Genomic DNA, 14,132 nt, shown 5'->3' with positions numbered 1-14,132 from the left:
TAAGTAACACTAAACACCATGTTTGGTCAGGGAATGAAGATCTTAGGCTGTTTTCCTCCATTAGAGACGAGAGGTTTCATGACTAGAAAACCAATTTCTCGAACATCTGAACAATATCAAGATACAAAGTGAAGACCCAGGAAAGGATTTCATAAGTACCGAAACATACAAAGTGCTTAACTGGATCAACAATAAACTGTGTGAGGTGTCTCATCAGGAAAAGCTTTCACTATACTTGAAGAAGGAGATTTAATTCTGATTCCACTGAATTGTTCTTCAGTGGACAGAGTTAACTGTCAGAAGCAAACGACATTCTGGACTGCAGAACAGCTACATTTACTACTGACAGAAATATGAAAACATAATTGTAGACATGATATGGGATTTTTGGGCTTATACCTTGTCAAGAAAACAAGGTGAAACTCATTATGTTTCGCAGAGAAGCTCAAAAGCCCATATCATGTCTAAAAGTACGGGCCATGAAAGTATCAATGGTAACAAACAGATATTTTGTCCGTGCCCTCTTCTACAAATATTGAAATCACAGAAAAGACAATACCAATATGGACCCAACAAGTAACAGAAGGTAGTGCTTGTGAGATTTCTGAAGCATCTTTACTGAATTTCACTCTGCATATCCTGGATGGCTTGCATGTATCCAGGATATGTAGCATAATAGATAATATTTATAATTTAATTGAATTCCTCTTTGTTTAGCTCTAAACTTTAGTGGAACCATTTAACTTGTTTCAGTTTCTACCACACTACTATTCATACATAGTAGGTTTCATGTGAAGAAGATCATGGCTGAGATATCCTGTGCTACATTCAAAGACAAACTGATCGCTACAAACTATCATTTTGTCCTCGTGGATCTAATATTTTAGTGCAACAAAAACTCCATGTTCCATAACCCATCCTGTAAATTTATAGCACACTCATGTTTAATACAAAAATTAATAGAAATTGCTGTCTTTATCAAAGACTCATGGTCGCCAACCTATGCTCTCAAGTTGAAAGACCGTGGGTCCCCTTTTAGTCACCTTCTATAACAGGCAGGGATACTATGGGTGTATTCTTCTGCCCTCACCCACAGGGGAACATGTCAGTATTATTGCACTCAGTTTCCTTAAGTTTTTTTTTGGATTGGCTTTACTATAAAACTTGCACATACATACTCGTTCTTAATGTGGTCTTTCCTAGTGACACCTCTAGCTCAGCACATCATCTTCCATTTCTGCAATATATAGCTGTTGTGCTTGTTACTTTTTTGATGGCAAGTATTCTGAGCCATACATCATTGCAGGCCCAACTGTGGTCCTCCACATTTTTTCCTTTTGTTGCAAATAAAATGTGTACATCTTGGTGTGAAAAATTTTAATGTTATTGCTTTTAATTGATATTTTGCAGTTGGTTATCCTAAAGAAAGTTGTCGAACATTATTTATAATATCTTTTTTCTCTCCTCTGTCTAGACTTCTGGCCGCTCCAGTGATAATTGAAGGTAATGAGCGCACCACCTTGCAGGGCAGTTCTCTGTCTGGTACAGTGACTGCTGCTAGTCTTGAACTCTTGGAATGTCTTGTTGATAAGAAGACACCATCACAAACTACTAGTGTAGAATATGTTGAGGTAAGTTACAAAATTTTGATTCTTAAATGAAGTTACAGAATTTTCACTTGCATAGTTATCTTCAGATTGAAGATAAAATCAACTAAAATTTTAATTTGTAGCTTCTGAAATTCACAAGAAGTTCAAATAATGAGGATCAACAACCTGCTTATCCATTTGGAGCACCATCCAACATGAAAGTGCATTTCAAATATTATGAACGGTCTGTACAACATGGACAGGCAAGGCGTTTCTCCCATCCTCGCACTGACATCTCGTGAGTAATTTTTATCTAAGAGTTTGTATTTAGTTGTCTTTCATTGTATTATTGTGAGAACTGAAGCTGTTAAGGATATAGTACATGATCGACAACTGTGATTTCTCTCATACAGTACTTATAGCTGGTTCCTCTTTTGCATCTCTTCTGTTTGACCTCTCTTGGTCAACTATTGTTCTGTTCTGACTCCTAAAATTAATACTATTTTCTTAATGCATGAGTATGATTTTAAGTAGCTATCTTACCACTCCTATTTCTTGCAGAAGCATCTAATTGCTCTTCCTGTCATCTCAGTTCTGATTATGTTCCTCCAAAATCACATTTCTGCTGCTTTGAGACTAGCTTCCACCTGTTTTGCTAATGTCCAGGTTTCACACCCATATTCGAGAAGATTGGAGTAAAGGAGTCATCATCCCACTGTTCAAAAAGGGTATCCGACGGAAATGTGGAAATTATAGAGGCATCATGGCTGTTGTTACACTCACTGAAGCTGCTGGAAAAGATCATAGAAATAAGACTTAGGAAGATAGTGGAACCTTTCCTTGAGGAAGAACAACACGGGTTCAGGAAAGGTCGAAGTACTGTGGATCTTATCTTTACAGTAAAGATGCTGACAGAAAAGTACTGGGAATATGGAAGAAATTTTGTGATTGCATTTGTGGACATTGAAAAAGCATATGATAGTGTTCCTCAAAACAAGATATGGGAATGTCTGGAAGACCTAATGGTGCCAAAGTACTTAATTGACAAAGTCAAGATGCTATACCAGAAGTGCTACAGCTGTGTCCAGATAGGCAACGGACGATCAAAATGGTTTGAAACAAAAAGAGGTGTCCAACAAGGAAGTGCTCTGTCACCACTCCTGTTAGTAATAGCAATGGATAAGGTCATCAGATCTATCAAGAAAGTGGACAGTGAACCAAACGCCCTGGTATTTGCTGATGATGTGCTTTTATGGGGAAAGACAGAAGTTGAAGTTCAGAAAAAACTTAATGAATGGAACAACACATTCAAAAATATTGGACTGAAGATGAGCAAAACAAAGACAGTGGAAATGACCATCAACAGGGAAGGGACAAGCTCATATATATTTTGGAAGGAGCAAAAATCGAATCAGCTTCCCACTTCAAGTACCTCGGAAGCACAATATCGAAAGACAACACTGTTAGGCAGGAAATACTCAGCAGGACACAGAGAGCATCGAACTTCTACAGTCAAGTCAGAAATCTCCTCTGGGACTGTAAAATACCACAGAAAGCGAAAACAGTCATGTACCACAGTTACTTCGTACCAATCCTCACGTTCGGTTTAGACATGTACCCTACTAAACAAAGACTTCAGTAGAATCCAAGCAACTGAAATGAGATTCATTAGAACCATGAACCAAACAACCAGAAAGGACAAGATCAGAAATTAAGTGAATAGGAAAGTAGCTGGTATTGAGGTTCCTATTATCAGTGTCATAAAGAAACGCAGACTTCAGTGGTATGGGCACATAATGAGAATGAACAGGGAAAGATCTGCCAGAAAATATTTCGACCTTAATCTCATAGCAAGAAGACCACAGGGAAGACCAAGAAAACGTTGGATAGAGACTGTAAAATCAGATGTGGAGGAGAGAGGATACAAATGGGAGGATGTACTGGATCAGAAGATGTATGAAGACAGAAGGAGATGGCGAGCGCTTGTACACCCGGTAAACTGGAGTTGGGAAATGATGATGATGATGATGATGATGTTAAGACACTCCATGCAAAGGTTTTTAGAAATCTCTTCTAAGTGTGGACATTGATGTGCTTGTTCAGCAGAAGCTTCTTTCCATTCTGGAAAGCATTCTTGGCTAGTGCTATTTTTCTCTTGATTTTGTGGAGACTTCTGTTGTTTTCCTCAACATTGCTACCGAGATAGCAAAACTCAGCTACTTTCACGAGTCAGTCTCTGCCTATTCTTTTATGAGATCTCCTTCCTCCTCCCTTCTTGTCCATTACCATTTCTTTTATCTTCTTTGTATATTTTTAGTTTGAGCTTTGCTATCTTTTGGTTTAAGACCCTAATAATTTTATTTAGCTTCTTGTACAGGTCTGCCATTATTGTAATATCATCAACAAATCTGATGCGTTGAATAATGTATTCCATTAATTTTAATTCCAGTAGTCTTTTCTTTCATTATGGTTATTGCCTCCTTGATGATACTATTAAATAAGATGGCAATAGAGGACATCCCTCTCTCACTTCCCTTCTGATTTTTGCTTTTTACTTGCTGCCATTAATATCCAATTTAGTACTTTGACTTTTGTATATACAGCTAGTCAAAATTCATTGCATGTCCCTCCAGTCAAGCCCTATATTGCACATTGCTTTAAACAATAACTTCCAATCAACCATATCAAATGCTTTTTTTAGGTCAATAAATGCTATAGTGTACACGTATTTCTGTTTACTTATAATTCTTTCCAAAATTTGACGTAGTGCCAATATTGCTTCTCTCGTTCCTTCTTCTGATCTGAAGCCAAATTAGTCATTACCTAAATTCTTTTATATTTTCTTTTGAATCCTCACTTTAACTATTGACAATAACATTTTTGATGCATGTGAAAGAAGGGTTAATGTTGTAATTTGTACAGTCCTTCGCATTATGCCTCTTGGGTATTATTCCCCCTCCCATTGGTTGGGGTGGTAGAATACCACCCACATATCCCCTGTGTTTCGTAAGAGGCGACTAAAAGGAGCCATAGGGATCTTAACCTTGGGAGCGTGGATTGGCAACCATGGGGCTTTTAGCTCAGTCCTGACATTGCTTCCACTTACTTTTGCCAGGCACCTCACTTTCATTTATCCTATTCCGACCTCCCTTGGTCAACTCTTCTTCTTTTCCACACCGACAGTATTAGGTTGTGAATCCTAGGGAGTCTTTCATTTTTGTGCCCCATGGCCTTTGTTTTCTTTTGGCTGATACCTTCGTTTTTTGAAGTGTCAGACTCCCTCCATTTTTCCCCTCTGAGTAGTGTTAATAGAGGTTGACTAGTTGTACTTCCTCTTAAAACAATAATCACCACCACCACCACCACCACTCTTGGGTATTACAAATGTTCTACTTTTTATGAAGTCAGGTGGTATGATGCCCTCTTTATAACATTTCGATACCACAGTAAATAGTTTATTTTTGATGTAATCACTACCAATGCTTAATTTAGGCTGGAATGTGCCTTTGTTCCGCCACCTCCCAAGGACCTTTCTTTTTGCACAGTGTTTTTAAGGGGATTGGTCAATAAAAACTTACTGGAACATAGCCCACATCGGATATTTAAAAGAGTACCCTACATATGTATTAAATCATAACGTAGTTCTAATTCACTGTCTGCTCTGCTCTGAACCAACAGCATTGTTTCGATTTGTTTGTATTGTTTATTTACACATTGTGACTGTGAGTGAATACGAAAGTTGAAGAGTTATGTCTACATCTACTAAAATTAGTAACTTTTTAAAACCTAAAAGATAAAAAGTTAATGAGAACATGGCAAACCTCAATTTAAAATCAACGATTTCAGCTGTCATTGGAAAAGAAGACGCAGTCAACAAAGGCGACTATCATTCTCTTATATCATTGTTGCTGGATGGAAATGTTTCCATGTGGGTGGATATAGATATGGATGACAAGGAAAGTAATGATGATTGTAATCATGATGAAAAGCCAGATTGTTGGTCTAGCGAACATTGTATAAAAGATAGAGCTAAAAACCCATGGTTAATTATATATATAAAAAAGAGATAGGTTGTCAGTTTTGCAGAAGTGTATCTACACTAGGTGCTGATAAACCAAAAGACCAAAAGGCTTAATATTGAGTGAGCCATGAATTTTAGGAACTGTAAGTTCATATGGGTCAAATAAAAACAAGATCAATAAACGTCTCTTCGGAAAAGTCTATTTGATCACTGCATGTCTCGAGCTCACAGTTTAGTTAACAAACTCCAGGCTAAAAAAAAAACCCACGCCCATCGAATGCAGGACTTCGTTGCTTCCAAGGCAGACGAAAAAGAAGCTGTTACAGAGCGTGTTTTTCACACAGCTTATAAGCAGTAAAAGCTAAATAGGCTGTTTAATGACTTTGAGACAGAAATTTTCCTAATTAATAATGGTTTGCCACAAACCTAATACGCTGGCATAGCAGGTGGGAGAGGTGATACTCCCACGTGGCGTGTCCCAGGTGGCGGATAGGAGGGTCCTAACCAGCTTGCCGGCGGACTTGAGCAAAATAAAGTAGCTCTCACGGACCAAACACACTACCCCCTGTGGGTGGGGAACGCAGATGAAGAGTACACCCACGGTGTCCCCTGCCTGTCGTAAGAGGCGACTAAAAGGGGCGACCAAGGGATGATCGAATTAGAACCATGAGACTACTTGTAATTAGTACCATCATGCAGGGAACGCCGTGGGTCACTTTTACTTGTGCGTAGTACCACAATATTAGGTACACAATAGGTTTGTGATTAGTAGTGACTGTGTGTGAATCCACATGAGTTTAACAGTACCTGCGATTAGTACCACTATGTGAGCAACACCATGAGTCTGCCTTGCCTATGAATACTACCCACTATGTGAGGAACACCACGGGATAGTACGAGTCCCTGTGATTAGTACACCTATGTGGGGAACACCATAGGTTTGTGTTGCCTGTAAATGGCACCGCAATATGAGAAACACCATAGGTCTGTGTTACATGTGCGCATTACATTACGTGTGAGTAGTACCGTAACGTGTGGAATACCGCGAGTCTACGCTACTTTTGATTAGTAGGATGCTAAATAGTTTATTATGTCACCTATTCAATACATTAAAAATTACATTTACTCTTCTTTACTTACCTAGATCTTTTCTTTAAACACCAATTTAATAACATCTCGTTTGCAGATAACTTCCACTCCATCCACCACAGCTTTTAACAACACGCTAGAATCCAGCACGCACCAGCACCAACATGGCGTGCCACTACAGCTCCACTTTACAAACAGAAATGAAGATGTCTCGTCCTAGCAGTGACGCTCCGACTCTGTAGTATTGTACTTTCTCGTTTAATCTCTTCACTGCGGATTATGCCAAAAGCAACTCCATTCTATTTCACTAGGCCAGCATCACAAAAACAAAATCTTCGTCCCGATGTTCTTCATGTTTTCATTTACGGCAGTATATCCGTTTAAAGTCTCATCAACATTCCCATGCTGGTATTTTTCACATAGCATTCATAGTTATCAAGAAGTTAACAAAGCTCAAAAGTGAAAGATTCTAACCCCGCAACATGTTCCCTGAAAATACATTTATCAACAAATAACTGCCGTCATTGTTGCCATTCACAATGCACCGTGTACTCAACGACCTTTCGTTTCGACTACACTGAAATTATGCCTAAACATTATGACACCCAAACAAGTGAAATAGTGAAATAGTTTCCTTCCATGGCAGCCAAATTCACCGTTGCTTATGGAGCCATATTCACGAACCCAGGACTTCAACCAGACAGCTTCCAGTATGACTATCGCCTAATAGAACATCATTTGGCAATCTTAAAAAAATGTTGGAATATTTTTCCTAGCATTCCAGTAATTGTGAACGGAGGTCAAACCACACTGCATATTACTGTGTAGTTGCCTGTTAATACTGCAATCATCAATCAGCGGCAGAAATAATGTGATGCACATTGGTGCCAGACATTTTGTATCCTTTCTCCCCAAACTGATCCCTTGTAAATATGTATTATAAGCCTGTAATTTCCCAGCTGTTCAATAGAATAATGTAAATATTACTGTGTTGTTGCCCTGTCAAACTGTGATCATCAACCAGTGGCAGTAATTATTGTTATGAACATTGGTGCCAGTCACTTTGTACCCTTTCTCCCCACACTGCTTCCATGTAACATATATATATAAACTTTATAATTTCCTAAGATTTTTCTAATAATGTAGCGTCAATGATTCTTCGGACCACCACAGCTGGACACTGCTAAAATACCCTGTGGTTTTACACATTGGTGCCGACTACTGTGTCTATAAATAAGTTAATATAACCCCCTTTTAACTCCATATATTAATGAACATTGTTTTCTCAATGAACACTATTAATGAAATTTTAGTAACAGTTACCAACATTTCTGATAATGTAACGTCAATACTTCATATGGACCACTGCTGCTGGACACTGTCAAATACCCTGTGGTCTTACCTATTAGTGCAAGTCACTTATCTTTCCCTTAAACTGCCCCATGTTAATATGTTAAGTCATCCTTTGTAGGACATACCCTAACATTTTGACGCTGTTATCCTTCACTACTGATAATTTACAGCCAACGGCTGATTATTGTTATCTGTATCATCATTGAACATCGTTTTTCTCTTGACCTTCCCACTGTAATACGAGGACGGTTTGAAAAGTTCTCGGAATCACCGCTAGATGTCAGTGCTAGAGCAACAAGGTTCCCGCGCAATAATCACACATCCTTTGTGAGTGAACACATGGCGCGTCAGTGCTCTAGCCGCAGGAGTGTGGTAGTGACGACTCTTTGTTGTTGTTCCCACGTAGTGATTTGTGACAATGGAAAAAGCTGAGATTCGAGCAGTGATTAAATACTTTATAAAGAAAGGCATGAAAGCAAAGGAAATTCATGCCGACTTTCAGAACACATTGGGGGACTCTCTCCTTCATTTTCAACTGTTGCCAAGTGGACCAGCGAGTTTAAATTTGGTCGGAAGAGCTTGAATGATGATCCACGTAGTGGACGGCCAAAAAGTGTTACGACCCCAGAATTTATCGCAAAAGTGCATAAAATGGTCATGGAGGATCGTCCACTGAAAGTGCGGGACATTGCTGAAGCTGTAGCGATGTCTTCTGAACAGGTATATTATATTTTAACCGAAGAATTGGATATGAAAAAATTATCCGCAAGATGGGTGCCGCGGCTCTTGACATTGGACAATAAACGCACCAGATTGGACATGTCTGAACAAAGTCTGGCCCGTTTTCAGTGCAACCAACAAGATTTTTTGCTATACAATAATAAAGTTTTATTATGAATCCACCTGTTCAATACATTATAATGTTGTTACATTTAAAATAACTTCATTAGTTAAAAAGTTATATATGGGACATGTTTCGCTCCCTTATAGAGCATCATCAGCCAAATCTGAATCTCAAATAATTGTTATTTACGTAAATAAAGTCTTAAGAACTATTAGAACATTTTTCACAAACTTAAAACTTATTCTATTAGAAAATCATAAAATAAAAAATCTTTGTATACATGGCTTAATTACATGTGCTTAATAGGAAGATACATTAAAATTATGGAAGTGAGAGTACTAAAATATAAAATAAATAATATATATATCATGTCCAAAATCCTAGAAAGACGTGAAGATCAATCTTAGGAGCTAAATTTGAGGATTTTCTTAGCAATGAGATCTGGTAAAGAAGTTATTTATCCTTTGTGGATAAGAGTCTATAAAGATTCAAATTTATCGTCAATTTGATGATTGAACTTATAACAGGATAAATGTTGGTCTTCAAGAAATTTAAATGCTTGTTGTCATGTGACCTCGGCGAATGCTGTTGAAAAGATATGTTCTTATAGATGTCAATGACCGTTCGTTGAACTAATGGATTTGATAAGGATGATTGAAAGGGACGTAAATCAACGTTTGTATTGAAAGCTGCTGCTTGGTTTATCTTGTTGAATGTCTGTAACAAGAAAAGGAATCTTGTAAGTAATCGGAATTTGTGTTGCTAGTTAAGAGTGTGCTTCTAGAAACTTCACTTACCCCTCCAATTGCTGTTTGTCGGTTTGGTGTTGTCCGAGGTTATGTGGTGACTGTCTGTTCTGTGTCTACTCCTTGTGTTGTAAGAGTGAGGTGGTGGGGGTTGAGGGGAGGGAGTAGGGGTAGGAGGAGAAATGTTTGTGGGTGTGGTTTTGGAAGGGGAATGTCTAGTAGGAGCGCAGGGAGGGGTTGAGTTCTTTAATGTTGGATGATTATTAGTTGTTTTGGGAATGAAAACTTTGGCAAAATTACTTTTTTCTAGGTTAAGCGTCTTTAAGAGTTTCGGTAATTGTTCGTGTAACGGATTTCTTATTTCAATTTCGTCATTTAAATTTTTTTCCTTATTGAAATACTGGTCTAAGTGGATATAAATATTTTCTAATTCTGTCATTAGTTTACCTTTTTCTATCTTCTTTATAATTTTTAGGTCTTTCTCTATGGTTGTAAATTGGTGGCCTGACTCTCTCATGTGAGCACTCATCGCAGAATGTTTGTTGTGCTTTGTAACATTAACGTGTTCTAAGTATCTTGTGAGAAAGTTACGGCCAGTTTGGCCAACATATGAACATTTACATTCTACACATGTTAATCTATAGATGCCAGAACTTAGATAAGGGTTCTTGTTGGAATTTATACTATTGTGGTTGAAAAAAATGTTTCTGTTTTTATTTTGTGTTTTGAATGCTACATTCACATCTCGTTTTTTGATAGGATTAGTTATTTGAAAAATGGCTGGATTGGTGAATGTAAATGTTGCGAATTTGGACTGCTTAGTTTTTTCGGGAGTAAGATTAGTTACTAACTTTTGTTTTACTTTATTGATGATCCGATTGACTATATTTATTTTATATCCATTAATTGAGGCCAGATCTTTTATAAAATTGAGTTTTTTTTTAAGTTACTCTCTGAAAGGGGGATTTTGAAAGCTCTATAAACTAAACTGTAAAAAGCCGCCTGTTTATGTGATTTTGGGTGAAGAGAATCATTTTTTATCGTTAGAGGAGCGTATGATGGTTTTCTAAATATTTGAAATTCAAAACTATCTCTTATTCGTGTTACATTAATATCCAGGAAGTTTATTGAGTTGTTAGTTTCATCTTCTTTCGTGAATTTTATATTTGGGTCAATATTATTTAAGAAACTTAGGATTTTTTCACTATCATTTTTTTGGCTATCTATTATGACAAAGGTGTCGTCTACATACCTGATCCAAAGGCAAAGTCCATTTATTTTTGTGTTTATTTTGTTTTGCTCCAAATGATCCATATATACGTCTGCCAGTATGCCCGACGTGGGGTCTCCCATTGCTAGGCATGTTTGATGGTAAATCTTTTTATTAACTAATGAAGTTATTTTAAATGTAACAACATTATAATGTATTGAACAGGTGGATTCATAATAAAACTTTATTATTGTATATCAACAGATTTCAATACGGATTAAAACATGAGATTAGTCACTTGCAAAGATTTTTTGCGCCGGTTTGTGACTACAGATGAAACTTGGGTCCACTACTATACCCCAGAGACAGAACAGCAGTCAAAGCAGTGAAAACATGCTGATTCACCACCACCAAAGAAAGCAAAGGCAGTGCGTTCGGCCGGAAAGGTCATGGCTTCAGTTTTCTGGGATGCAAAAGGCATTCTGCTGTTAGATTATCTTCCTACTGGCCAAACAATTATGGGGCAATACTATGCAAACCTCCTAGACCAACTACAGGAAAAGATACGCAAAACAAGGCCTGGTTTGGCAAGGAAAAAGGTCATCTTTCATCAGGACAACGCTCCGCCGCACACAAGTGTTATTGCCATGGCAAAACTTCATGAACTGGGGTACGAATTGTTGCCACATCCACCTTATTCACCTGATTTGGCACCATCAGACTTTCATCTATTACCCAAGTTGAAAATTTTCCTCGGTGGACGGAGATTTTCTACAAGGGAAGAACTGACAGCCGAATTGGAGAGGTATTTTGCTGGTCTGGAGGAATCTCGTTTTCGAGATGGGATCAAGGCATTGGAACATCACTGGACCAAATGCATTAGTCTACAGGGAGACTATGTTGAAAAATAAAAGCAGTTCCACCGAGGTAAGATACTTAATTCTAGTACATTCCGAGAACTTTTCAAACCACCTACGTATGTCCATATTATATCTTAGTATTTACAATTTAATTGCAAATCAGGTACCTGATTTATGCCTTGAGGTAGTACTATGACTGATGATGCCCTCAAAGAAGGCAAAAAATTGCAGTTCTTTCTTGTGAGAGTTTCATTACTAAAATTAAGACTCTTTTATGCTTTTGTATGTTATTCCTAAGACAGAAATTACTTTTGGTGACTGTTTTCCCCGTTGTACTTAATATACGGTACTGTAATACAGTGATGTGCTGAATTATTGTCAGATGTTAATTTTTATGCCAAATATCTGCACGTATCATCATCCATTCAGATAGGGATGGCATCAGGAAGGGCATCCGGCCATAAACTGTGCCAAATCCAAGTACTGATCCCAATAAATTGTGAAAAAAGCCAAGAAGAAGAAGAAGAACTATATGTATTATAAATAAAATAAAATCTTGGCAGCTGTTTGTGTGGACTAATCTCAAAAGCTACCAAATGGATTTTGATGCAGTTTCCATCCATCTGTAGAAGTAACTACCGGTAATCGATAAGGAAATCTTATAAGGGCCTATTACCATCAATTCAAAACTGCTCCCATGCAAAAACTAGGACAGATCACTACAATATTCTATTGTTATTTCCCCGCCCTCTCTCTAGGTTATTGCTCTTAGTTTTAGAGAGTTGTGCTCTGGGTATGTACGATATATTGAAATTTTTGCCTAATTGCACATCAGTTTGTAGTGTTCTCAGTTGTAAGTTTTCATGTCCCTGTCACACTTAGTATTTGCCTCTGTTCGAGTGTAAAGTGTTCAGTTCCTTCGTAGATAACTAATTATTATATTGTACTTAGTTTTTTAACTTGTCTTATTTTTGTTCCCCTTATAGGGTCACCCTCCAGCAGTGCAGTTCTGAGATTGATGTTTCTATTGTAGATCGAATAACTGCACTATTAAATCCTCAGCCTCTATGCAGGAGAAATGGCAGTAAATATTCTGTTGGAAAGAATGTAATGGTAAGTCAAAGTCAAATAACTTAGGAGAAAGGAAAATTATTTGTGAATTTAAAAAATTGTATCTTGATACACATTCAACGAATATGAAAAATTTATTTCCAGAACCAACAGTCGTGTTTCTATCAGGCTGTGGAAAATCCTGTGTTGTCTGACAGCAAGACGGATATCAAGATATCTTCTCCATTCCTCATTATAAAACTGAGGTAAAGCAGAATTTATTTCCTTACCATAATTTTTACCCATCATTCCTGGTGTGATGTTCTGTGTTATGTATTTTAGAATCATCATGTTCTTGGACTTAGGTCATCTAATGCATCATTTCCACTCATGATTCACAAGGGGCCTCAGGGCACTGGGTAGTTGGGCCTTCTTCCCATTATGTTTAGCACCTCTCCTTCATCTTGTGTGTCAGATCACCTTTCAGTAACTCTTGTTCTTTTCTAGTGCCTGCACTCTTAGGTCTTGTGAAGTAGGAGTACTCGTGCACTACACTGCAAAATCGAACACCACCTGAATGGGTACTGTTAAATTGCAAATTTTCAACATCTTGACATTGACAATTTAATTATTAATTGTGTGGCTTTGAGCGAGTTGGCTACGTGGTTTGAGGCATGCATCTTTTAGCTTATGTGCAAGAGTTAGTGGTTCAAACCCCACTGTTGGTAGCACTGAAGGTGATTTTCCGTAGTTTCCCATTTTTACACCAGGTAGATGATGGGGCTGTACCTTAATTAAGGCCGCTGTCATTTCCCTTCACAGTCCTAGCCCTGTCCATACTACCATCATCGACATAAGACCTCTCCGATTTGGTGTGATGCAAAACAACCAGGAAAAATAGAGGTACGGGCTCAGTTATGAAGTTGCAGACGTTCTTAAGTGGTACTAGTTAGGCAGCATGTCTACTAATTTTAACCTTCATATTGTGATGTTGTCTCACAACAAAAGCAGAATTCTACTGGATGGGTACTGTGTCTGAGTTTTTTAATGTTGTTGGATGGCCCTGAATGTGCCGCCTGAAAACTTTAACATGCCAAAAACTATGACATGGAGTGCCAGGATTTTTGATGACCCCAAAAATCATCGACCTCAGCTAGGGTCACACCTGCACAGTTGGGATCATGAGTCGGACACGCTTTCACTGATCCAGTGAGGGCCAGGGAAATGGTCAAATTCATGATGTAAAAGGACCTATCCAGCGTATACTTTGGCTAAACAAACCGAACTCCATGGCGTAACAGCCCTAAAGGGCTATGGCCTACCAAGCAACTGCTGCTCAACCCACTGGCCTCCAGATTGAGACCAAAATA

At 38.0% G+C, this 14,132-nt stretch overlaps 1 protein-coding gene across 1 annotated transcript in view; it reads left to right on the top strand.

Annotated features, from left to right (window-relative positions):
- Atg2 (Autophagy-related 2) overlaps positions 1 to 14,132 on the top strand; it is a 412,975-nt gene that overhangs the window by 144,219 nt on the left and 254,624 nt on the right. The window contains exons 11-14 of the mRNA XM_067136531.2: positions 1,475 to 1,631; positions 1,733 to 1,887; positions 12,699 to 12,825; positions 12,928 to 13,028. Coding sequence (XP_066992632.2) covers positions 1,475 to 1,631; positions 1,733 to 1,887; positions 12,699 to 12,825; positions 12,928 to 13,028 — 540 coding nt within the window. The remainder of the gene's footprint in view (positions 1 to 1,474; positions 1,632 to 1,732; positions 1,888 to 12,698; positions 12,826 to 12,927; positions 13,029 to 14,132) is intronic.

This window comes from Anabrus simplex, chromosome 1, assembly GCF_040414725.1.
Source record: "Anabrus simplex isolate iqAnaSimp1 chromosome 1, ASM4041472v1, whole genome shotgun sequence".
NCBI classification, from domain to species: Eukaryota; Metazoa; Arthropoda; class Insecta; order Orthoptera; family Tettigoniidae; genus Anabrus; species Anabrus simplex.
The sequence above is the reverse complement of the archived record's forward strand: the minus strand, read 5'-3'. Positions and strand labels throughout refer to the sequence as shown.